The sequence below is a fragment of the Gymnoscopelus braueri genome (assembly GCF_963280865.1).
Source record: "Gymnoscopelus braueri genome assembly, chromosome: 3".
NCBI classification, from domain to species: domain Eukaryota; kingdom Metazoa; phylum Chordata; class Actinopteri; order Myctophiformes; family Myctophidae; genus Gymnoscopelus; species Gymnoscopelus braueri.
Window position 1 is genome coordinate 12,177,073 of NC_137612.1, and position 27,129 is coordinate 12,204,201.

The 27,129-nt window shown below is 40.0% G+C and overlaps 2 protein-coding genes across 2 annotated transcripts; one reads left to right on the forward strand and one right to left on the reverse strand.

The window, feature by feature from the left end:
• Positions 1-576: 576 nt before the first annotated feature.
• Positions 577-6,373, forward strand: card19 (caspase recruitment domain family, member 19). Its single transcript, XM_080423132.1, has 6 exons — positions 577-841; positions 1,581-1,720; positions 2,674-2,830; positions 3,452-3,514; positions 3,966-4,031; positions 4,161-6,373. The coding sequence occupies exons 1-6, from the start codon at positions 835-837 to the stop codon at positions 4,271-4,273; spliced, it is 546 nt and encodes a 181-aa protein (XP_080279258.1). The 5' UTR covers positions 577-834; the 3' UTR covers positions 4,274-6,373.
• A 1,481-nt stretch (positions 6,374-7,854) lies between these two features.
• Positions 7,855-27,015, reverse strand: LOC308081079 (ninjurin-1-like). Its single transcript, XM_080423134.1, has 4 exons — positions 26,878-27,015; positions 12,269-12,509; positions 8,754-8,944; positions 7,855-8,655 (listed from the first exon to the last, which is right to left on the reverse strand). The coding sequence occupies exons 1-3, from the start codon at positions 26,935-26,937 to the stop codon at positions 8,805-8,807; spliced, it is 441 nt and encodes a 146-aa protein (XP_080279260.1). The 5' UTR covers positions 26,938-27,015; the 3' UTR covers positions 7,855-8,655; positions 8,754-8,804.
• Between the last annotated feature and the right edge of the window lie 114 nt (positions 27,016-27,129).

Below are 27,129 nucleotides of genomic sequence, written 5' to 3' on the forward strand. Positions count from 1 at the left end.
TCCCTCATTTCTCTGTGTTCTGGTGAATTTGAGTTTGATACTGTACCTAATCAAGGAAAAATTACTATCAAGGAGTCCTCAAGGAGATGTGGTTGAAATCAAGGAGACTCCTACAGAATCAAGGTGGGTTGGCAGCCCTGTTATATAATGACATGTCAAAATAGGGATGCTTATGTAGATCAATTGAACATTTTGAATATTTTCACCTATAATGGCAAAATAGGGATGTCAGGGCTTAAGTGGTCTTTGCCCCTTTGTAGTAGGCGGGGGTGAAGGTGGGTTGGGGCCATGGGGCCTGGGGTAAAATGTAGTAGTCCTCCATCCTTTCCGGTAGGAAGGCCTCTCTCTCTACGGCGCTGGCCAGTGGCTAGCTGTGGTCCATAGCGTTAAAAGGAGTAAAAATGTTTTAGTTACTCCACTGCGCCCCCTACAGATCTTGCTAATAGAAAAATGCCATTGACCAGACCTGTAGGGAGCGCAGTGGAGTATTTTTTTTCCCCAATCCGGTGGAATGTTTTCTTTTCTAGCCAAATAGAAAATAGTGTATTTTAGACGGGAGTTAGGGGGCTCAGAGTTTCCCGCTAAGGAAAGTAGGCTTTCAACATCTTAAAACCGTATTTTCTGGTGAGTAGCGAAAGTGTATTTTTGTTTTTACTACAGTCGAGAGGCTGCGCTACCGGGCATTACCCGAAAAGTCACATAGCGTTAAGGTTAAGGAGAACTCCTTCTATAACGCTATGGACCAGAGCTAGCCAGTGGCCACACTATCTAGTATCTACGGCTCCCGATGACGTCAGGGGGAGTGGCCGAACAAAGGACAGAAGAGACTCGACAATGGGAGGTTTGTAGCTTCACTCACAACTCGTTAAATAATGTGCTTATTTGACCATATAGCTGGTTTCTTTTTGACGGATTCGTATTAGTGTTGTCGTTCGGTTCAACTCTTGAACACGAAAACGACTAATAATACATTGTGCAAAGTCCACAAGATTCATGTTTACGTCTTGAGGTTACAGTGTCATAAAAGTTTCTTAACGCCACCCCACGAGCAGTGAGTGTGCCTGGATGCCCTTGTTTGTTGACACTTCAAATCCAAGGAAACGCATACAAGCAAATGTATCGTTAATTCTTTCTCGACATTGCAACTGTATCACGTTTTTTTTATAACTCATTCATTACGTAGTTATCATCACGAGCTGAAAACAGACATGTTTATTTCCAACGTGCATTGCTGTTTACTACGTAACCATTTCATCCACTAAAGCAAGCCTAGTCTTTCAGGGCTAGTCTTGGATCAAGATTATCATAGATTTATTTGATCTATTTTGACATTTGCATATCTATGATAGCCTTGGATCAAGACTATCTTAGATGTGTTTGATCTATTTTGACATTTGCATATATTATAGATATGAAGCTAAAGTCAGACTCGATAAAATACATCTATGATGATGTCTTGATCCTAGCCTAAAGCAAGCCCTCATCAAAATGAAATCTGTATGAATATGAGCTTAGGCTGATCATGGACATTTTGTGAACGAAAAACATGTGGACCCTTTTCCTTGTTAACTTTTTGACAGACAGCTTCCGTGACCAGCTGCTGGAGGACAACGGGTTCCTCAAAGCTGACCGCAGACTGGACACAGATCTGGTGGACAAACTCATCCTGCAGCTGAATAGGATCTACCCTCAGATCCTCACAGACAAGGAGGCCACCAAAGTAAGTGTGATCCATCCTGAATATCAAACAGCTTCTTAGGGGGTTTTGCTTCTTCAGTCAGTGTCTCTGTTGTTTTGCACCAAAGATTCTGTAAAAAAAAGAAGTTTGGTAAATAGGCCTGCTTCTTGTAGGATGCAGCTCTTGAGCATCAGCATAGTCTGTACGTTTTGCTATTTTAAAATTCAACCAACTCTGACTTATACAAAAGATTAACTGTAATCATATTGTATTGTGATTATATAAACCTATTTCAGTGTGTAAGTAGAGACAACCATTTGTATAAACACCACACGCATCTCATGTTAAAAAATTAAATAATAATAATCGAGCAAAAAAGGCATCATCAGGCATTTTTCTGGATGAATTATGAATGGTTTGCTCATGTGTGTAGGGTTGCCAACTACCCGGCCCGGGCGTCCCATATGTCCAAGAAAAATAAGGGACGCCTATATCTCACTGTATATATGTACAGCTTTTGTATATCATATTAACCACTTGATCCCCAGCATCCATAATCTGGGGTAACATTAGCCACAAATACCAGATCTACAAGCTCGATCACGATCGGCTGTTTCTGGCAAAGAGAGTAGAGAAAGACAACTCAGGTCCAGTTTACTCATAGCCTGGCATTGGCCAGACTGATAACGTGGATTCACTCTCACGTTCCAGTATCAGGCGGGGAGGAACGTGAGAGTGAATCCACGTTATCAGTCTGGCCAATGCCAGGCTAGTTTACTCAGGCTAGAGGAAATAAGTGGTTATAACCTGTATTATAGTATATGTATATGAGCTGTTTGAACGTGTGTGTCATTGATTGATTCCCAAAAATAAGGAGCAAAGTTTGTCCCTTATCAGTTAAATAAGGGACACGTTTTTTAGTTTCCAAATAAGGGAGGGACGATTCCTTATTTCAAGGGACGGATGGCAACCCTAGAACTTGTGTGGTTGTCCAGTTCAGGGACTTGGACGTGCCCACCAGTGTTCGGCTGGCAGAGCTCCTGACACACCTGCAGGGAAAAGGAGACGAAGCCTGTCGAGAGTTCTACAGAGCGCTTCATCTGCATGTGGAGGACGTGTACTTCAGCCTGCCCACACGCCTCCGTCTCAGAGGTCAGTCTCTACAACTCCATGTCCTCTGTTTATGTACTCCATTATGTAACCCATTAAGACCTGAGGCCAATTCTACAAAATGTCTTCAGTGGTGCTCAAACCTTTTTATGTCAAGGACCCCCAAAATTATAGGTATTTGGCCGCCGACCCCCATCTGAAAATGTTTTGTGCCAGGGACCCTCAGAAGCAAAGATTTGAGTTAAAAATGTTTGCTTCCAAAAAATATGTATATTCAAAGATTTGCACAAATATTCACAATCTTTCAAAAATAGCAGATCTACAAGCCCTATGAGCTTGTATATCTGCTATTTTTGAAAGTATAAAATAATGCTTTTTTAGCTCAAATCTAAAATGTATGGGTATATGGGTTAAACCATTAAATATACTTGACTGGGGTCAGTCAGGGGTCTATCTTTTTTTCCCTCTTTATCAAATTCCTTAAATAGCCGGTCTGCAAGCTCAAAATGTGTCGCAGCATGTTGTGAGCTTGTAGATCTGCTATTTTTGCTGAATGTACAGTAACCCTCATGTACAATAGACTATAATTATACATAGTAAAATGTGTGTGATCTTTGGAGTATTTTTGGTGTACAATAAACTCTTGGCCTGTCTTTGCTTCAGATGCATCAACTCCATTGACACAGCCAAGTCTCTGCCAGCCGAGATATGACCTGAATGACAGAGGTAAGAGAGGAGTGGGGAGTCAGGACATTGTTGATTTCTATGCAGAGTTGTGAGTAATACACAGCAAAATCCAGAGTGTTAATATCATTTCCTATTTACTGTGTACCTGTCCTACAGCCTACACAAGCTACGCTTAAGAAATCAGATCTGTAACATTTTGAAAACAAATCTGAGATCTGCTGAATATGATTTGGCAGATAATGCCAAAAGGCATGATAAGATAGAAGTTAAAAGGGAAGTAAGTTGCATTGCTCACAAGATAATATAGTTAGGTTATCATAAAATCTGCTTTCGAAACAATGTTAAAACATACAGTATATACCCCCTCCCCCACTTTATATTACCTGTCGCAGTTACAATATTCAAACAGGTCACAAGTGTCCCTTATGAACAGAACAAATATATAAAGCATTATGTTGACTCTGCCACGTTCATCTCTTTCTTTTTCCAGATTCTGTGTTCTTTCTGAGCTGTTTCAGTGTTGCTGTAGGAATGGCCATATTGTACTACTACAGCGGTACGTCCCTTTTCTTTCTTTCTTTTAAACTGATGCCATGTTAGTGTCAAAATATAGTTATCAGTTATAGGCATTTGAATAAACATTGTTCCAATTAATGCTGTTCATTTCCTGTTTCCCCCCCTGTAGAATCTAAACTCACTGGTGGCTACAGAGCCCTTGGCATGGCAGCTCTGGGTCTGGGCAAAAAAGCTCAGGAGGTTCTCATATGGTACACAGAAAAAAACCTCACAAAACAGTGAGTGTGTCCATCATCACAGCTACTACAGGAATATCCCTCTGAATGGTACCAAGACCAGGCCACCACAACACATCATGAATTCAGGGGTTGATTCATGCATTTGTACATAATTGTCTATATCTATCGTTATGCTTTGTTAATCTGAAAGGGAACAAGAAAATGCACTTTCAGATTTACGTTTTGCACCATTTTCATTTGATATTTCAGGTCTAGATACTGTTAAAGTTACAGTTACACATATGACAAGTATGTAATGTTACATATGGGTTAACTAGTCTTGCATAGCCAGATGATCAGACATGTCCGTTTACTAAGGCCCAGGGCAATCTAGAGAAAACCACTGCCCGCTGCCTTGAAAACCAATCCTGATACCGTCCCAATCTGAAGGCCTGCCCCAATGTCTTTGCATAAATTTCCGTTAAGCTTTTTTTTTATTTTTGCATTTCCACCAGCCAATTCAATACATTTAGATGTCACCAGTCGTATCAGTAGGCGGACATCTCTGATCATCTGGCTATATGAGGCTATGGGTTAACTGATTTTTCTTCTTCCAATTCCAAAGTGCATCAAATAAAGCAGCATTCCAATCACCACCATTTGAAAAGATAAACCGCGATTGTATAGGTAATATGAGAGAAATATATATATATATTTGCAACACTTCAAAAACACATTTTAAAACAACCAATAACCAGCATACCACATTTTATGACATTGAAAAATAAAAGTAGAGATCCTGTGTGCTTTTGAATAGTAGCTTCAGTACAGAGTACAGACCCTATTTATAAAGGTGGTGGTGATCCAGGTGATGTGAGGGATAGATCATCTTAATGTGTCCATTTTTTAAATCTGAGGGTGTACAAATGTAACCATTTGGGTACATTGTACACACAAAGGTAGATTAATTACTGATAAATAATGAGAGGTTTTGTTAGGACACGAGGGCCCTCTCCTGGCCAACACGGGTATCTACATATCACTCTAATTACATCGTTTGCTCAGCGATTGTTTCGTTTTGTTTGGTTCTTTATCCCTATAAAAGACTGGACTTTTGACGAACCAGCTATGATTGTTGATAATGGCGACTGTAAACGTTCTAGACGCGTGTCCACCATAGGTGTCCACCGTTACATTACCGCAGGGACGTAATCCGTGCATGCGATTGGTCCAACCGAATCAAATTATGCAGGCGTCGCGCGGTGCATTGTGGGTGAGTTGCGGACGAATATAAGTAAATGACACATTAAAACTAAAAGGACAATATGATGGTGAATGTTTTACACAGATAACTAATGTAAACAGGTAATATGATTAATTCTGGCGTTTTGAATTTTCATAAATTCGGAATGGCAACCGTAGGTGAGAGTGCCTGGGAGAACACGACCTATAAGAAGTGGAGTCGGCCGTCTTACCATTGTGTTGTATGAAAGGAGAGAAGGTTAGCACTCCCCTTGACAAGGATGGAAGAGGTCCTAGTGGCCTTCAACACATATACGGTTAAGGCATTGCCACCTACTTCGTGGCATCTCTAACCAAGTTTTTTTTTTATATCTGTATTGACTTGTTTATGAACCACTTATAGGCCCTGTTTTATACTTAGGCATGCGGCGAAAATAGCCGATCTACGGGATGTAAACGCTTGTACAGCAGCTATTTTAGAATTGTTATTTTAAAATAAATTCGCCTATAATGACTAATTCCCCAAATAGGGAGGCCATGGTTAATGTGGTTGATGTTTTCGGTATTTATAGTAACCACTATATTAAAACGTTCGTGATTTCACCATGAAAACTTAAAAAAAATAGGAAAAGGTGCAAATCTGACATTGACTCCTACTACTACTGTCTGTACCTCATTCTGTCTGATGAGAGCAGATGGGCCATTGTTTTGGTTTAATAAATATTTACAAGGGATTAGAAATATGATAGTTGGGATATTATTTTGAATTGGTGCATAATATACAGTACAAGGTTAGTGAGTCTGTATAAACGTCACATTCTGTGTACTGTATTTAAAGAATGCCTTAGATCACAAGTGCCATGAAATGTGACTGTACAATAAATAATGGATAACCAAGACAATAAAAACAACTCGTATTGTGTTTTGTCGTTTTATTTACAAACTTCATTGGTCTCAAAATGGTCATTTTCTTTACAGTGCAAAATATTATACAGATTATAAAGCTGGGCAAATAAATTGGTCCTTTTAAAATGGTGAACACTTTTTCAACGTCAATAGTATACTGGTCTTAGGTTTACACTGTTTAAAAAAACAAACAGATAATGAACTATATTTTTGCATAGAACACAACATGCATTGAACTCAGGTTTGAGAACAGTAAACACTGAACAGTAAAAGCTTTGACCACTAGAGTGTAGCATTGTTCAAAAAATAAAGCTGCTTTCTCAGGTAACAAGGCCTCATCTCTTGGCAGTAGGATTCCTGATGCTGTCAACACTACAGCTGCAGTAACACTGAAGGCCTTGAGCCAGAGCCTACTGCTTTTGGAATCAGCTGTGATGATTTAAACAATTACAACAAGTATATTTATGCGGTTCAGAGACACTCAAACTAGAACTGGGCAGAGTTTTTAAGGCATTCATCAAGATGGTAGGCTAATCGAATGCTTATGATATGTAGATAATACAAGGCCTTAAATAAATTGCATATTTTTTATAGAGTATCATAAGAGTTCTCATATGAGGTAATAAAATGATCTTATAAAAAACAAAAACAAAGCTTGCACATCCACTGAAGGGTAGGTGCAGCACCAACGAAAATCACAGGCAATTTAAAAATAAAATGTTGCACACTGGCTTAAAGGGCTCCCAGTCAAACTTTTATTTGATTAAAGTTTTGATTAAAACGTCTTCCTCAGAATCTGAAGACGACTTTTTATTTGAAACGCTAATCAAATAAAGCTTTGGGGGACTGGTAGCCCTTTAAGGCACAGTGTGCAGGATTTTTATTTTTGAATAAAATTGATCATTACATAACATTACATAAAAACTGAACCAATAGAATGCCTGTATGCAGTGGTGTAGTGGGATCTGGAGAAGTGGGTATACACACATTTTGTAAAGAAAAAGAGAGAGTCTTTTTGGCAGATGACTGAGTAAAATACAAACAAGGTACTCTTTGATCAGGGTGATAAAGTTGATGCATAAAAAACATGACAAAATAAATAAAAGGAAAAATAAAAAGGCTTTATTTGTGACTACTGTCACCCTGATGATGGCCAGTGTGCCGGACGCTTAGGCGTGTTTTAATCCGTGCTATGCATTAGTCATAGTACAAATAAAGCCCCGCCCCTAAGGATAACCATTGGTATGTCTGATATAGCCTATATCATAACTGAAAAAAAGTATTATGTAGTTGTGTAAAGAGGTAGTGATATGTGCTCAAGGAATGATCTTTAATATGACTCATGGAACACTCAGGTGCTCTTGAAGAAAATGGCTTTGAGGTCATGCTTAAAAAAAGTATTTGTTGTTTCTACTCTTTGCAAGAGTAACTTCGGTTTGTCTCCAAAAGTGCAAAGAGCAGCAACAAGAAATACTTAGATTTGAGTAACAAAAAACCTTTAACAAAAACCTTTATTCTAACACGACTAGTTATGTATATGACAACGACAATGATGATATACTTTATTAATAGCCAAAGGGGTGATTGATATTGTCACCAGCACAGAAACCTATTAAAATGGCCATCAAAACATAGGATCTGTGTTTAAAAAAAGTATATTATCATCATCATCATCATCATGTGCTAATTCTGTCAACATCCTTAGTTGGTATTGTTTTGTAGTGTTTCTTGTTGCTTCAAAAGAAACATGTTTCCTAACAGGCTGACTGTTCTGGACAAAAGTGAAGCCAAATCACACTAAGAAGAGATGAAAAGAGAGAGTGCAATGGTTTGAGCTGAGAGCAGCACTGAGAAGTGTGTGTGTGTGTGTGTGTGTGTGTGTGTGTGTGTGTGTGCGTGTGTGTGTGTGTGTGTGTGTGTGTGTGTGTGTGTGTGTGTGTGTGTGTGTGCGCGCGATGCTGTGGAGCGAGAAAAATGCAAATTGTTTTCTTGCCTTTTCCACAGCTAGTATCGATATTTGACCCGTTTTAAACAGTTTCAAATCTTCAAAATCACTATGTAGTGAAACATTTATATTTGTGACAACACTAACTGATTGCTGTAAACGCATTACCCACTGAGGAGTGGGTATACAGCATACAACTTTGTATCCCCTCCACTACACCACTGCCCTTTTGCAAAAAGAAGTCGCACATCAAAGTCATCGTTTCATCCTTTAGTTAACTGAGAATGTCAGAGCTGGAGACTTGAGGGAGCCTGGATCTGTCGCGCAGAAGTATCACACAATAACAGATACGCCTGTTTCAAGACACAAAGTTGTCAAAAAATGGTGCTCGTAATTTATGAATGAAGACAAGAATTGTCCATATACAACAATGGCATGCACTGATCCCCACCTGTTTGAAATGTTGATCAGAAGGCAGAGGGGGTCATTGGGGAGCAGCTGGTCATGAGCTGGAAGCGTTGGAAGTGCCAAAGGCAGTGATGAAGACGTTGACGACGACTATGATGAATACAAATGCCGTGGCGACGTTCTCCATGATATTAAGCCTGTAGTGCATGCTCTCATCATTCAAGTTCCACTTCACTTTGGGAAAAAAAAGACAAATGGAAAGTCATAGTCAAATTCAGCTTAGTCACAATATTGCTCTCAATGGCTCGAAATGAGCCAGAAGAGGGCGCTACAACAGAGCTTACCAAAGCAGAATTTCTTGCCGGATGAGGAATTAAGACTAATCATTTCTGAGTCTTGTAACATAAATGAACAGCATGTTGGCATGTGTTGCCCTCAAGTGAATATCTGTCATGGTAATTAAATGACATTTACATGCCTCACTGGTCCAGAGATGTGAGAACCAGGTAGAGATGGGACAGGTTTTGCATGTTTCATGGCATGCACCACCTTAGAGCTGACATACTACACAGTATGTCAACAACATGAAATCTGCATGTAATCGTAACCTGTTCCTCTTTGCCGCTGACACAACTCTTCTAGTATTTCACCATGACAAACCAGAGGTAGAAAAAATACTTAGTGCAGAAGTATACAAAATCAGTACCTGGTTAGCAGATAATGTTGCCTCTCCATCTTGGCAAAACAGAGTCGATACTCTTTAATGCTAAACTAAAGACTTCTCCTGGGTTCATAGTGGTATATTATTACATATTACAATATTACATATTAGACAATAATCTATCTGGCGAAAGTATGGCACTAAAATATCTCAAAGGTGACTCAAAAAGTAAAACTTCTCGCCAGAATATCCAATTCACTGACAGAAGAGCTTTGGAAATCTTGGCAGTGTTCAGTCGTTTTGATTATGTCTGCACATCCTGGCACAAAAGCATCCCTAAAATCCTAAAGAAAATAAGCTGCATAAATCTCAAAATAAATAATTAGGTTGACACTTTAAACTCCATCCCAGAACTCATGTCCTCCCTGCTCATTTCAATGGCCTCGGGTGGCTCAGAGTGGAAGAGTTTCCGAATAATGTGGCTCCCATTTATGCAATTACATTTTCAGGGTTGGTGATGTTAATAGCTACTCCACCAGAGGAAGCTCCACAAACTTTGTACCATGCAACAACAAAAAAACAACTGTATGTGAAAGGACTCTTTTTTTATATTCTACAGTCTACACAGCAGTCATGTGGAATCAAGTCAATTAGCATTATTGCTAGCTTCAAGTCCTCCCTAAAGTGCTTACTTTAGGCACGACAGCTGGCCCTGATTAAATGTTTTTTTTTTGTTTACACTAAATGTACTTGATGTTTTTTTTACTGCATTTATTCCCCCTTCTAGCCCCCCACCTATGACCAGGGGCGTGACTAGAAATCCTGGGTCCCTTAATAATATTAGCTAAACTGACACATAACATTTTTGTTAGTAGCAGAAATGTATCATAAAATTATACAAATCACATATTACATATTGTGGGATGTCGAAGCCTTTTTTAAACAGGCCCACATTTGATAATATGAAAATACCGTAGGACTGTTCTGCACCTCCTGTTATAATTTTTTTCCAAAACAAAGTCACATACAAATGCACTGAATTACAACTGCTTTATGTAGCCTCCAGTGCAATAACAATTGTCTTTTGTTAAAATTGCAGTGTAGCCAAATGTAATCCACTCAGGTATGAACAGGTCTGTACAACACAATCAGCCTATCTTTCACATAATGAGAATCAGATAACAAGTCATAAGTCTTATGGCCTAGCAGTTGTTCAATAACCAAACAGCCAATTACAATGCGCCTGTCCCTCTAGATTATGGGATCTAAACAGTTGCCACGTTCCTCCTGGTTATGGGATTGATGTCTCTTAGAGTCAGAAACACAGCTTTGCCTTCGGGTTAACAAGGTAAACACTCACTCGTAAACACTTTGCAAGTTGTTTTTACTGGCGACAAGAAACAAACTACACAGCACAGAGCTACACAGCGCAACTTAAAACACACCAACACTATGGACATACAAGAAAAAATTAGGTTCTTCCTATCTGCAAGTATTTTAGCCTGGCATCTCTGGCATGTTCCAGCAGAGCTTCTGTCTAGTTCTCAGCTCTCTGCTGTCGTGTTATAGCAGAGTGAGCCAGAGAGCACAATTATTTGATTGTATTATGTAATACACATGACAATAAAGTTGAACGGAACTGAACTGAATCTTTCAGGATTCCCCCCCCCCTTTCCCCGCCCCTGCCTATGACACAATCCCTAATCCCTATGGACGTTATAAAGAGAGAACATAGGAAATTGGAAACAGCTGAAAGCAGAGGGAATCAACAAACAACTCTTCATCTGTCTCTTTGGCTCCTCACACTCAATGGCTTTCTCTGTCAGGGAAAGATAAAGACTGTGTGGACAGGGGGAGGAGGGGACCCTTCACTCTATGACAAGATAAACTCTGAACTAGCATGGGACATTTCTACAGAGAGTTTTACCCTGAAACTCAAATATTGACCACTGCAACCGATAGTTTATTTACAATGTAAGATTATACATTTTGGGAGAGTGAGTTTTGAATGGGCTTGAGAATTAGTTTTAGGATAGTGCCTGAGATTATATATTACATTCTTAATACTATCATGGCATGGCTGTGTTAACTAGTTCAGCGGATAAACACGTTTCCAACTCAGAGATAATACATGAACAGTCCTCCACGTCAGATGATTACATTTGGAAATCACAGAATAGTGCTGTCGAGTCACTCATATGATATCATGCCACTGATCAGTAAAGGCCATGTGACAGTCAAGTCCCCAAAGTGGACACGAATCCCTTACATTTTGCATAATGTCCAAGGAGAAAACTCAATGCTTAGATCCAGCTACTGAGGAAGGCAGAGGCCAATACAACTTAATTATTCCTTGAGGGCAATTAAATTTAGTGCACCAATAAAACAGACAGGAAACAGACCATCTTTTTCTTTTTAATTTCTGAGTATGGATTGTATTGAGTTCTTTGATATGGAGTGATCCAGCACTAGGTAGATTTTTTGGGGTGAGAACACTGACTTCTAATTAACCACTTCGGTATACTTCGTTGTACCACAAATCGAGAAAATTGTCAGTCTACAAGCTCAAAACCTGTAGCGATGTGGCACGCTGTGAGCTTGTAGATTGACTATTTTAGCTATTTTTTAAAACAAAAAATGGGTTAACTCTTTATGCAGTGGCATGCCAAAACAATACATGATGTATTTTGAGTATTTCAGTCATAGCTTTACTCTTTTTACATAAGCATATGAATAACAATGTTGCTAACTAACTATTAAATATAAATGTTGAGGAAAACATACGCTGCCCAATTTCCTAGCCATCTTTTATCGCCATTTCATCACCCATCTACAATTGTGACACTAGGGTTCATGTGGTTAATTTCCCACCCTGCACTGTACTGCACCGTACTCACCAATAAAGATCAGCAGTACTCCCACCACCACCTGAAGGATGAGGGAGATGCTGATGAGTGTGATGAGGGGAACATAGAAGGTAAACTCTGGTCCTTGCTCCATCACAGCCTTCAGCTGGGACGCGTTGGCCATCAGCAGGGCCACGTCTAACATGCTCTCTGCTGCACTCTTCTTGTTGGCATAATGGTTCATGTTCAGTGGTCCTCGTTGACCCGGCCAACGGCTCCGCCGTGGTGGAACCTGAGCAGAAACACTGGTGTCAGTACGAAAACCCCCCACAAAAAACAATGACATTTGTAAAAGTTTTGGGGAAGTGAGAGTTGTGTTATGTGTCGTGACCTTGACATTCACAATCCATTTTTAGACTGAGAAGGTTTTTCGTTTGGGTTTTCCCAGATTTTCCCTTAAGTCATGTTTTAAACTGTATCCTACCTAGGGCAAAGCAAGGCAAGGCAAAAGTATTTGCATAACACAAATTCAAATTCAAATGTACAAGTCCACAACACGCTGCGATGTGACATAATACAATTGTGAGCTCACAACGCATCTCTTGATCACTTGTAGATAAGCTATTTGTGCTAATCTTGAACAAAGTCACCTGTAATGACATGCCTAAATTGGAAACACCAGGTTGAAAGTGTTTAACAAATTGTATGTCAATGTTTTACATTTAAGGATGCATGTTCCATTAATTAAATATTCAGATGGCACAGCTACAGAAAACCTGGACTTGATATTGAGCACACAAAAATATATCCCTAATTTCACTTGGTATTAAATTGTAATCTGGGTTTAACCAGAACTGTGCAATCCACATCCCCCACAGTAATGATTTTAAGGAATTGAAAGTGTTTAGTGGTAGCCTGGCTCCAGACCATAGACCACTGAGTGGACTGTAGTCAGGCTAGTTTAGTGGTGGAATCTAAAGAGGAACAGTTTGTTTACAAGAGTCCTGAGTTTTCACAAAGTGGTTTTAAGCAAAGAGAAGTCAACCCCTTCTGGAAGGCATATTTCCATTTGACCTGGGTTACAACAAGGTCAGAAGGGAAGTCTCCACCCATACGGTGTGACACGGACAGGAAACAGACTGGAAAAGCTATTGCCAAGATTCTTGGCGGTGTACTGACACTGTCATAGTGCTAAAAATGTAGTGGCATGGAAAGGCAAGGAGAGTAGGGAGGGATCTCATGTGACACTCAGTCATTTGTAAACACAATAATCTACACAATAGGTATTTGTGTTATGTGCTTCCTTTCACAGGAGTGGCGAAAAGAGGAGCCAATTTCTGTTCGAAAAATGTCATACCGTAACTAAATATATTACATCACACAAAACCAGTGGTGTAAAGTAACTAAGTACATATGTACTCAAGTACTGTACTTAATAAGTGCAATTTTGAGGTATTTGTACTTTAATTGAGTATTTCCAATTTCCAATACTTTTACTTCTACTCCACAACATCTCAGAGGCAAATATTGTACTTTTACTCCACTACAATTGTTTGAAAACTTTAGTTACTAGTTACTTTTAGTAGTTTTTGATTATTGTTTATATTGATTGATTATTATTACAAAATATACATTAACCACTTCAGCCCTATATACATTTCGGCCATTTGAAAATAGCCGATCTACAAGCTCATTGTGAGCTTGTAGATCTGCTATTTTTAAAAGATTTGTATATACATTTTAGACATTTTGAAAACTTGTGAAATGGGACATTTTGCATGATGAGTACTTTCTACTTTTGGTATTTAAGTACATTTTGATACCAATACTTTTGTACTTTTACTCAAGTATTTTTTTTATTCCGGACTTTTACTTGTAACAGAGTATTTCTACAGTGCAGTATTGATACTTTTACTTGAGTAAAACATTTTAGTACTTTTTCCACCACTGTAAATATATTCACACAAACCCCTAAAAACCAAACATTACCAAACCTTACATCACACAGCAAAGCCCTAAATGAAACCCAAACATTACCAAGACCACTCTCTCTTTTTGCCAGAGTAAAGCAGAGCACTGTATGTTTCTTTTGGGTGGAGCTCGGTCTACCTCTATAACAAGGACAGCCTTGTGCCCCAGGTTGGCATCGTGTAATACTGAGGTTCTACTGTGCATGCTTTCCTCTCAATCTCTGACAACCTGCCAGACCACGGCAGAGAAACATGTCCTTGTGGTTGACCAACAGGTGTGTGCACAGTCAAATCATCAGTGTTAATTTTACTCTGAGAGGGTTCAAAATGGAACATATTTATACTCTCAGATATACAAATGGCTACAACAATATATAGTATTTTAGTGTGTAACATGTTGCTGTATTTTGTTTGCCAAATATAATTGGAGAGTTTCTCTTTTTTATGCTTAGTGGATTCTTAGTTTATGTTTTGTCTTCATTTATTTGTCATCACTGTCAGCTTCACATCTGTGATTGATGTACTGATACTGCTGTTAAAGTAATGAGGCTTTACAATATCAGATCTTTTTGTCTTTTTGAATATTTTTTTCCTAATATTAGCACTATAATAGGCGGCCTACATTATTTATGTATTCATTTATATTATTAACTGATAACGTGACACCCTCATAAAAGTTTTCAAAATGGCTGCTTAGTAAATCATATAATATCATAATAAATCATAATATATATAACTAGAAAATGTGCTCCTCGGAGCACAAGTCTCCGCCGGCAGACCCGTGCTATTTTAATCAAATGAAATCACTTACCCTATCTTTAACCATAATTCTCTAGGAATGTTCTAATTCTTACTTAAAATAGAACATGTTACTATATCATAGCAATTATATTATCATAACAATAACTAATGAGATACAGTAGGGTAAAAGATATATCTTTTAGTTAAACAAAAAGTTCTTTGTTAAAAGGTGAATGTTAAAGTAATTTATGTACCCCTGAGATGAGGAACAATGTCAGAGACATTGATGTTGGTTGTCAACATGACTCTGGCCCCAACTGCTACAGACACAACCTCCCGTAAGCCTCCTGTATGCGATGGGTTGCTTGATAGTGTAACATTAACTAGTCCTGTCTTACAATCTTTTTGTGAATCAATTGCGGTGATGTTGGATATTTCTGTTGGCAACTTTATTAGCTTTTCGCCATTGTGTGAATCTGTGGCTGCATTTGTTCTGAAGACATGCAATGCGTCACTTGGGTATGAGGGATCTGTTTTAGAGACGATTCTGGTGTGTAGCAGTGCAATGTCTTCTGCACAGCATGTGTTTGTACGAACTCTCATAAGCAGTTCTGCAAAGGGTTGGTCATCTTTCTGGCGCATCGTTTCTGTTAGTTCAAATAGTTGGACGTTTTCTTTCCACAATGAACCATGTAGTCTGACATAGGCATCAGAAGGGGTATCGAATACTTGTTTTGCCATGACTGGTGGTAGTTGGTACAGGTCACCGACTGCGAGGATACTGACATTGCCAAAACGGGACTCTGAGCTGTGTATGCCTGTGATGTCTTGAAGGCGTTTGTGAATGTGATGTAGAAGATCTGCACCCACCATGGAAACTTCGTCAATGATTAGCAGATTTAGCTTCCCCAGCCGTGAGCGCAATGTATTTAATGCGTCCTGTTGTTAAAGTTGCATTGTGTGATCTCAGTCTGTCTAAGCTATTTATATATTTATATTACATATTGTGATGTCACGTGAAACTGACCAATGTTAGGTGTTCTCAGAGGGACACACACACGCACGGACGTGTGATTTGTACTGGAAGGTACTGTTCCAATCAAGACTGATTGATCCTGTCTTACCTCACTTCAAAAAACATAAATGGCTTTTTGAAGTGACACACCTATTTATAGGATTTTATTTCGTCATGCGTCCCTCTAGCCAATCAAAAGCATTGGTGTCAACATATTGTCACGTGTCACGTGGAGCTTGACCAATGTTGGCTTGGCTAGGGGCCAAGCTAACACACGGCGGGATGAAGCAAAAACATACTCTCTGCCTCCGGCGGAGACAATAAATTATAATGTGATCAGTGAGTTCGAGCTACAAACTCTTTGATTTGGGAATTTGATCATATTGATTCAGATATGCTAGTTGTTCTTTCTACATTTGGGGCTCTATTCAGGGCCAGATTTGAACAAACCACTAATTTCGGATTTCGGACTAGGCAAGAGGCGTTTCCCCGCAAAATTCGGTATTCTATGGCACCCCCCTCACCCGCCAAACACCTGAGCTACCCGTTACATTATGCATAGGTGTGGTTTGGGCGTTACAATGATAAAACCAATCACCGTGCCAGAAGCCATTGCCTTTAAGAGAAGACTGCGCTAGCCGTCATCCCGATCCAATATATGCTCTAGCCTATCTACCTGTCTGCACTGTTGCCTGGTCTGATTATTATAAGCCACATTGGGCTTGTTTTCCTTCTTTTATTTTATTTTATCCAAATACATTTTTATATTAATTTGTAGCCTATTGTGTTCACAATAAGCTTGTCATATTAGTCAGATCCGGAATAGTATATGAAAGCCATTTAAAATATGTATACTATTGGTACACACCGGCTGCTCCCAAATAATTAATTACATCATGTTGCGACAACGCTCCTACGTGGTACACAGACAAACAGTAGCACATGGGTATAATAAATTGGACAGTTTTAGGAAAGGTCTATAGCCTATGTACTCACGTTGGCTGTATTGTTCTATTTCCACCATTCTAATGGATTCCAGGGGTGTGTAAACATCTCTGTAGTAGCTCCATAGTTTCCTCTGAAGTGACGCAGTTAAAGTTAACTTACATCCATATTGTCCCCGTTATCTTTCATCATCCACCTTTGTTCAGTAATCCCGAACAGAGCTAAACTTTAAGTTTACATCAATCAAAGCCTCTCAAACCCAGACACATTGCTGCGATGCGTATGTGCGTCGCCTACCTACCCAAAATAACAGACATACAAGCTATCAACGGCGCTGCGTCATGTCTGTCGACAGCTTACAGATCTGTTATTTTGGACAGCATGCAATGAGGCGCGCGCGCCACAGAGAAGCCTAACACTAAACCAAAAATATTACATTACGTGGTCAACAACATACTAGACATGTAACTTGCTTGGAGCTTTTAATGCAGTGGTTCTCAACCTGTGGGTCGAGACCACAATGGAGCACCCAACGCCTGGTGAGCTTGTAGATCTGCTATTTTCACAATATTTATCTGTGGAACCGAGTCAAACAAAATGGGGGGGTCCCCAGTTCAAATATGGTTATTTTGGGGGGTCATGAACGTAGCGTTTACGCGGGGAATATAATAATAATATAGGCTAATATATATAATATAGGCTATAATATAATATTCACCCGCAGCATGGGTTTAATGAGACAGCAGCCAAAATGAAAATCACACTAGATGATCCTATCATCTTATAAAAAATGTAAGTGCTTAAGATTTTAGCCCAAACCCAACGGGACCCGACCCGGCCCGTCGGCACCGGCTGAGCCGGGTCTACGTTTTTTTTACATGCAAATAAATTCAAATTATATGAAAGCCATTTAAAATAGTTATATATTCTTACACAGCTGATGCCAAATAATTAATCAACAGGGCAGCGCAACTCAAAAGTAGGTCAAATCACTCAGCTGTCTTGTCATGACGCAGCAGCAGATCGAGCCCCCTTTAAAGTTTAAACCATAACATGACATCTTCAGACTATTGAGCTTTCTTCATGTCTTTTTCACCTCAAAGTAAATGTTGGATTATTTCTTCAAATGAGAGCACAGGCAGCGGGCAGTAGCCTAGAAGGTAACATTGGATGTGATTTCTCCATCGCAAAAATGATTACGGTTATTCTATGAAACATATATCATCATTTTTAAAATGGTTATGGGGCAGCGTATATATTTATATAGCCCTATTTGCTCCAAGCTGTTTTTTAAATAAAATATAGACTGTTGGAAGAATTAACGAATTACCAAGATTTAATGAGAAATAAGGCTTCTTTAGAAAAATGACTGACGGGCTGGGCTGGGTCTAATTTGTCAATTATTAGTCGAGCCGGGCTGAAATATTTAGGGGATATGAAAGCTCTAGTTAGTAGTTTGAAGTGCTCATGTGGCCTTATAGTTGCTTCTTTTTGTTTTCATAGACCTGCGGACTGCGGTTGCTGATTTCTCGCCAAGGCTGGCAACACGGCTCATGGTCCAACGCACAAAGCCATTGTAGTGTCTGTGTGCACTTGGCGGTTGATTTTATAAACCAGCGGGTGCTTTTAGAATCCACTATCCCCCCTCCCCAAGCCGTACCCATGTGTGGGTTGAGAATGTCAATGTGGGGGATATAGCAACAACACGCCCACAGGCACACCTCCATGCGCAAATAACGGCGTCGGCATAATGGTGACGGGTAGAGCAGGTGCTAGAATAACCTATTGGGGCGGCGCAGCTCCATTATCCGGATTTAACGTGGTTTAGAGGGGGGCAAAAGTGGTGGAGAATAGGGCGGTTGGTGCCAACCATGAGTCAGTAATAAGCACTGAGCACTGTGTGGACTGACCCTGCACATGCAAGACACAGGTTTAAAATATACAATGAGGAGAATCAACAAACAATGAGCTGAGTTAGAACAATAATGAGTAGTTCTTCGCTGCCATCGCTTTGGACCGCCCATGGAAAACTAAGCAAACCCAGCTGGGAGGTCAATTGTGTAGAAAACCAGTATTGATATTGTTGCTGTCGGGTGGAAACCTTGTATGTCCAAAACCGTACCTTTCATATTATTATTTAAAAAATATTTTAAAAGTGAAAATAGCCGATCTTCAAGCTCACATCACGTGGCGATGCAATGCGTTGTGAGCTTGTAGATCTGCTATTTTCATTACTTTTGTGCGACACTTGTATGATGAAGTAAGGCATTCATTTACGAAAAAAGTTGAAATATGGAGATACAAGGTTGCTGCCCGACAGCAACGATATGCAGCTTTACTTCTTTCAAATATATGACAATGTATGAGTTTTGACCCATCACAAAGCAGACAGACAGTAGACTTTAAATTCTATCCTCTTTTCAAAGTCACAATCATGCTTTATAAAATCTTGTCTAGGTCTTGTATTTCTAAGTGCCATGTTCATGTTCTAGTTCTCATAGTTCTATGTTCACGTCTTCCCCAGCTGGATCTCATTTGTAATCGGCCCTAATGTACTGTATATATTAGTCTTGTTCCCTAGTCAGTCCTCCTTGTTGGGATGTTTAGTGTTTGTGATTGTGATGTCTTTCTCTGTTTATCTGTATTGAAACACACAATCGTGGGTTTTGAGCTCTACCTGCCTGCTTTCCTGCTTTTGAGTTCTCACGACACCAGTACATAACACTGTGCTATGTGCTTCCTCTGGTGACTGAATTTTCCCCAGCGGGATCAAGGTCTATCTATCTAGGTCTATCTATTAGTAACATTTGTTCTATACAAACAATTATATTATTGTCATTATTAATATTATTAGCCAATTACACTGCTACTACATTTATAATTGTCTACAATTTGATTTGATTTCACATTCAATAACATGGTTTCATCATAACCTTGTGGTTTGGTTTCTGGTTTGTACATTTTTGTGGTATTTTAATGTGAAGCACGGTTACATATGAAATGTGCTATTAAAATAAAATGGACTTGAGTAGTCAGTGTCAATAGGTGTTACGTGTATTTCTTATAGGGGCATTTGTGCGTGGTTGTTTTTTTCTCCCCATTGCTCTCTGACCAATCCTCTCCAGCTATTACCCTATAAATCCCTTGTGTTGCCGGCCATCTTCCTTTTTCCCTCCTGCCATGCGTCCACCAGTCTCTAAGACAATAGTTTCCATAGTTTTTTCAGTCCTAACCATATTCAGTTCAGTTTTGCAACATTTCTTGAATAGCCAACCCTATTACAGGGAAGGGTAGATTAGTTTTGGGGTACCCTTTACATTTTTACACACGTAGGTGACTGTTTCTGTTATTTTACACTAGGATAGGTGAGTGCCACAGGAAATTTCTGTTTGAATTTCTTTCTTTTCCTTTATTTATTCAGGGAAGCCCATTGAGAGCAAGCTCTCTTTTTCAAGGACGCCCTGATAACAGCATATAATACACATACATAATGAAAAACAATAACAAACATTTGAATCACATTACAATGTCACAGATGCAAATAAATATAGTATTACATGAAACAGGTGCACAGGTCCTCAAGAAGCACCCTAAATGTCTCTATTGAGACCAATCGCACCAGTTTCAGAGAGTCCTGAAGTTTGTTCCATTTGTGTGGAGCATAATAAATGAAAGCAGTCTTTCCTTGTTCACTGCTCTTACGTGGACTGGTATATCTAATGTGTGTTTGTGAACGTGTTGAATGTCCAGTAACATTTGGTTCTAAAAGCGAGGATAGGTACAAATGAAGCTTACCACACAAGGCCTCATAAATAAATAAAATACAATGTTGCTCTCTACGAACTGCGAGAGATGGCCAACCCACTTTGTCATATAAAATACAGTGATGGGTGAGATAATCATCGCCAGTAATAAAACGTATGGCACTGTGGTAGACTGCTTCAAGAGGCTTCAGTGTGGAGAGAGTGAAGCATGCATATACAGCACATCAACATAGTCAAAAACAGACATTATTACAGATTGAATATTAGTCTTTCTGCTGGCAAAAGAAAAACAGCACCTGTTTCTGTAGAGGAAACCAATCTGTCCTCTTAATGTTTTGGTTAGGTTCTCCACATGAACCTTAAATGAGAGCTTGGCATCTAGCCAAATTCCCAGGTATTTATAAGATGACACCAGCTCAATTTGCTCACCGTTAAAGGTCATTACACACCGGCGATTATGCGAATATACGCAAAATTCGGACTTGTTCAGAATAATCAAAAGACGCTTTTTCGCTTCGCTTTTTCCCTCCATGGAAGCTTGCATTGACTTTATAAGGTTTTTTAAAAGAACGTATTATTCGCATGAAAAAATCGCCCCCGGTGTGTAAGGAACTTAAGAGTGTAAATACCAGTAGAGGGATTTATGTTTGGAGACCTAGAGATTTAGTGTACGGAAGATTTTTGTTTCTCTCTTGCTAGGTTAGTTCTTTAATTTATTTCAATAGTGGTTTTGATTGTACTTTATCTTTTGGCACCACCAGTCCCTTTCCCTGTGTGTTTTTGTTATTGGCTTAAATACCTTATTTCAGTCTTAGGCAACAGGCGGCCTGTGGGCCAGAACTGTCCCGCCAGCGATGATATCTGGCCCGGTACATTATTTAGTTCATAGTTTATATTATGTGACCGTCTTACATATAGGCTAGTAGCGACACTAAAAGTGGGGTCTGGGGACCCCAAGGAGTCCTTGAAGGGCTTCAAGGGGGTCCCCAGCACTCATAGTCTGGAACTAAATTGGCCCTAAAAGATCTGTACTACAAGAGTGTACAAATGGACACTCTTGTAGTTACAGAGTGGACAAATTTGTACATGAGGGGGTCCATGACCTAAATTTGCATAAAAAGTTTTGAGAACCCCTGTGGCTAGTCTATATCCAAATGGAGAATCTACCCCCACCTGAAGAATTCCTTTATCCATGTTCAGAGTCAATAACAGGCAGCTGTTTCATACAGTTTCTCTCCATATCTAAGAGACCCTGAGCTCCTATACTATTAAAGAGCTTGTTTATCTCCGTTCAAAAGGGAGTCTGTCTCCAGATATTCTTTTTGAACATTTTAATTAACTAAATATCCCCTTTGTACATGAGGCCAGCACAAAATGATTACACCATAAGAGGGTCAGATGGTCAGTCAGATGGTGTATAAGATGGTCAGTCAAATGTCCAGTTCTTAAATGAACCATTGATTATGTTCTGGCCCACCATCTAATGACTAATGACTGTCCCGAGGCCAAACTTTCTTGCAGACGACCCCTGCCTTATGTGTTAGCCCAAGTTACTTTTGAATAAAACTCTCAGTTCACTCAAACATCTGTCTTGTTTCAATCAGTCATTTGGGTATATGTTACTGTCCCTCCTTCTTAGACCACCAACTGGGATGTAACAATAGGGAATGGGATTCTTTGAGTCGTCCAGGAGATGTAAACAGTCAAACGTTGACTTTTGCTTACTGGAGTGGGATGGTTCTTCTCTTATCCACCACGTTGCCAGACATGAGACAGCACTTCTACACACCTGATTTAATTTCCCACTCATGAATAGTCTCAGTATATCCCTAGCCTCATGACACACTGAGCACCAACTAATCTGTTCAATTTACAGCCTGTTTCCTTTGCCAGCAGCTTCCCAACAAGATAATCTGTTTTCTGTCTAATCTCCTGTGTTCTGGAATCCGGATCCCTGATTGTTGTCTGGATTTACCAATACTCTTTTCCCCTGTGTGCCTTAGCCTGATCAGAGAGATTACCTGCTCTTTGGACCTGAACCTTTTGCCTTACCCCTTCAAACTGAATCCCCCAAACGGTCCTGTTGATATCCTGACCCCCTCCTCGCCCCTTTGACCACGATTCTAGCCTCACCTCATTCTAACCTCTCTCCCGTTTCACTTGTTTGTTAAATAATCTGGATTTGTTTTCCCTCTCTCTTTGCCTCTGTGTGCCTGCATTTGAGTCTTATCTTGCTCCTCGCCCGACAGATTAGTAGGCCAGTAGCCTCAGCAGGCATTCCTGACAATGCCCCTCAGAACCTGTCCGACTTGGGTATACAGGTTGCCTTTCTGGGAAGACATGACCAGACCATCCAAGAGCTGCAGGTGTCCCTAGTTAATCTGTCAGCGACAGTGCAATAGCTCTCCATGTGCCTGCATTTGAGTCCCATCAGTAATTTGTCTATTAAACTGTTCTTTATTTGCAAGGGGCAATTCCTGTAACTTTATCACTACGTATGGACCTGTGTTATTAATTATTTAAACCCTATACACTTCGTTGACCGGGGTCCCCTAGGCTCTATACCTGGTCCCCTACATTGTTACCTCTACACCAAATCACTTTGTTGAAAATAGCCGATGTAAAAGCCCACTACAAACGTGTTGTGAGCTTGTAGATCTGCTATTGACCTTGTAGATCTTCTATTGACCTTGTAGATCTGCTATTGACCTTGTATATCTGCTATTTTGTAATTGCCTATTTTCATTGAATGGTTGCCTATTATGAGATGGCCAGAAGAGGGACGCTAGGGTTCATGTGGTAAAAAACATGGGAACTCTTTCTCCTTCCTTCCACTGTTCACTGATATCTGGATTAAAGCGAAGATGAACCCATTCAATCCGGGAACGCATCTGTGTCATTTTAGATTTCTTTGGCTATTCAAAAATAGCAGATATACGTGTACAAGCTCATAGCTATGAGCATGTATATTTGTACTTGTGGCTATTTTTGAAAAATCGTGAAAACTTGTGCAAGACTTTGAATTATTATTTAACTGCTTCTGGGGGTCCCTGGAACAAAATATTTCGAGATGGGGGGGGGGGGTTGACAAATACATACAGTATCCTTTTGGGTGGTCCTTGACATCAAAAAAGTTAGAGAACCAGTGATATTATAGCAACATAAGGCAAAAAAAACCCAGAATTTGTAGAATCGTCAGAAGCAAAGATTTGAATTAAAGATGTTCGCTTCAAAAAACATATAATATTCAAAGATTTGCAAAAATGTTCATGCTGTTAAAAAAAATAGCCTTAAGTATAAAATAATGGTAATAGCTAAAAATCGTAAATGACACAATATGCGTTCCCGGATTGAATGGATTAAGAAGAGTCTGGAGTCTGGACAAAGAAAAGCACTTTACCAGACTGCAACAACTGCTGTCAGTTCCTAGCAAGATATTCTGCTAGATCATCATGCACCGAATGACATCAGACATGACATATTGTGAGATGAACAAACAAGCAGGAGTTGGGGAAGGCAAACGATGCACATACCAGAGCTTCGCTCTCAGGAAAAATCTATAACAACTATACATAAACTTCATTGACTTCCAGGACCTTGAAGCCTTTATGGTATTCCTTCTCATCCTCCAAGCGTTTTACAACAGCTTTTTTCCTTTTCCTGCACTGTATAGGTGTAAACAACACCTGGCAGCTTTGCAGTAGAATCTGGACCTGCCAGGGAAGTGTAATATCAACATTATTATTCAACTAACCTCACCATACACAGGGTCATAACGAGCATAACAGAAGATCAGGTGAGAGGCATGTGATGGACTCTCTATTCCATTCCTGAAGTTTTTGACTTTGCTATTGATCTAGCCCTGATCTCACAAACACACTTATAGGGGAAAAACTGCTAGACTCTCGTTCTATAGACAACAAGTTGCACTGGTGATCATCAACTGCAACAAAAGCACAGTCCATACCAAATACATCCAACATTACAGATATGCCAGTGGACATGGACTGGACATGCTCTGAATGGAAGCAACAGCAATTCCCAACGTTGCATTACACTGGACACCACAGGGTAAATGAAAGAGAGGGAGGCCCAAAATAACATGGTGCAGGGCCATTGAGAGAAAAACATCACCAAGGCATGCACCAACTAAAAGCTGGAGAACTACAAAGAAGGCCAACAACAGACAGACGTGGGGGGATGTTGTTGCTGCCTCCCTCTCCAACATAGAATGATGTTACAGTTTTCACCATTGTTAACACACAAAAAGCACACAAGCACACAACACACAATTTGCACCCTTCGCTTCATGGAACTAATTGCTCGACCCAATTTGGCACTACTTCACACTCCCTTATCTGCATTAGACTCTGACTTTCCTTCTTTACACTCTGATGTCAATGACACATCACCTTGTTGTCCAAACACTACACACAATGTTCAGTTGTTGCACACACTTCTCACGTAAAATCTCAAAGCATCAACCTACAACACACAAATATTCAAATCTCTAAACACTCAGGTCTGGTGAGCAATTTGCTCAAGTGTGTGAGTGGTTCCAGGACCACCCACATTTTCCCGTTCTATACCTTCCACCTTATTCTCCTTTCCTGAATCCCATTGAGGGGTTCTTTTCAGCTTGGAAGGTGGAAGGTATATGCACGGAACCCAGAGAGTCGGGTCCCACTGCTCCAGGCCATGGAGGAGGCTTGTGTCAGTGTTGAGGCCAGTCAGGGCTTCATGCGCCACTCAAGGCTTTTATTCCAACACTTTCTCCTTCTTACAAAAGGAGAAATGGCTCATTCTCCAGAGTCATTGTCATTCATATGGTGTGTTCTATTTCTATGATTGTGTTTTCAATTTTGCACTTTAGTGTGTTGTAAATGCTTGGTAGAGTGCAGCAAAAGCTTAGTTGTGTGTACTCAATGAATGGTATGTGTGTGTCATTTGAAAATATGTCTCTGTGCCAAATGAAAACCCCAAAATCCATTTTGTGAACAGTTAAGAGATTTGATGGCAAAGAGTCATCTTGTGAAAGGAGTGTCAGGGTTTAGCATGTTGTGTGTGCAGTTTTGAGAGAGCCGTGAAAGTGTGTTAACAATGGTGAAAAACTGTAAACAAAGTGTAACAGGACATTATTATTAAATTATACAAGCTTCTCCCTCCAAAAACACTAAACAGTCACATAATTATGTGGACAGTGGGTTCATGAACCACTTCCCACTACAGCTGTAGTGTGTGTGTGTGTGTGTGTGTGTGTGTGTGTGTGTGTGTGTGTGTGTATGTGGACTGGACGTACTCCTCACACTATAGCTTGGTATTATAAACAATCCTATTGTAAATCCTAATACTTGCTGTATATGCATCGATGAATTAATAGTCAGGCAAAAATAATAACTGACTTATAACATGTGCATTGAAATATTTGTGGTCCATTGTGGAGGATTCATGATGTACTGCCCAACAATAGCCCAGGCTAATCTGCCTTCATACCATTGCAGGCTTTAGGGGGAATTATCAATGAAAACAGGAGGGGGTTGGGGTCTCTGTGAACAAGGGTGTATTACCACAGTGCTACAGGTGGAATTTCACCCATTTGCTAAATCCAATAGGCCCACAATTAATTGATATAAGTATTCTAATTACAACGCCACTTGATGAATGGATTCCTTAGGTGGTAAAAATGAATGGCCTTCGTTAGGCTATAATTACCTCTTTATATCACGAATCTGACACCCACCGTGCATACTGTAGATAAGCAAGGGTAGGCTACACACTCCTTACGTACTAGTGTAGGCTAACTGAAGCACAAAGTTATAGTTACTTTTTAACTTTGGTAAAACATTCACAATAGCCTCGGATAGTCTATTAGTGCCTTAAATCGACCAGGCTCGACTTTTATCCCCAAACTATTATAATACGGTAAAACAAACACATTCAGTTTAATACTCATTCATCATGGTTACACTTATTCAGTGAGTGACACCGGTCGACTGGCCGTAATCTTCAAGCGGTGAAGATGGTGATGGCTGATCTGCATGAGAGGCTGATATAGTCGCTGATTTCCAGCATTGCTCGCATGTTTGCGAAGGGTAGTTTATGTGAGAATTCGACTTACGCCGGATGAGGACATGAATTAGTCATATGAAATGCACAGGGCAGGGGCACCCACCATGCCCTTTGTAACGGGATCAGTGTGGTGTAGGTTCAGTTATATCTTCTTACCTCTGTCTCGCCGTCGTCTCGGTCAGCATCGCCGTTCATTTCCACGTTTTCAGATGCCATCTTCGTTTAAAGTTGCAATACAATGTGAGTGAATGCCGCCAAAGCTGTTGCAGTCTGTCTGTGCCAGTGGGTTTGTAAGTCGACGGTCCAGTGGGCAATGTTGCTGTGAGAGTGACAAGAAGAGGAGAGGCTGTATAACATTAACTACCGCCCCTCAAACATGGGGGACGTTTGTCCTGGCTATCGGATGTA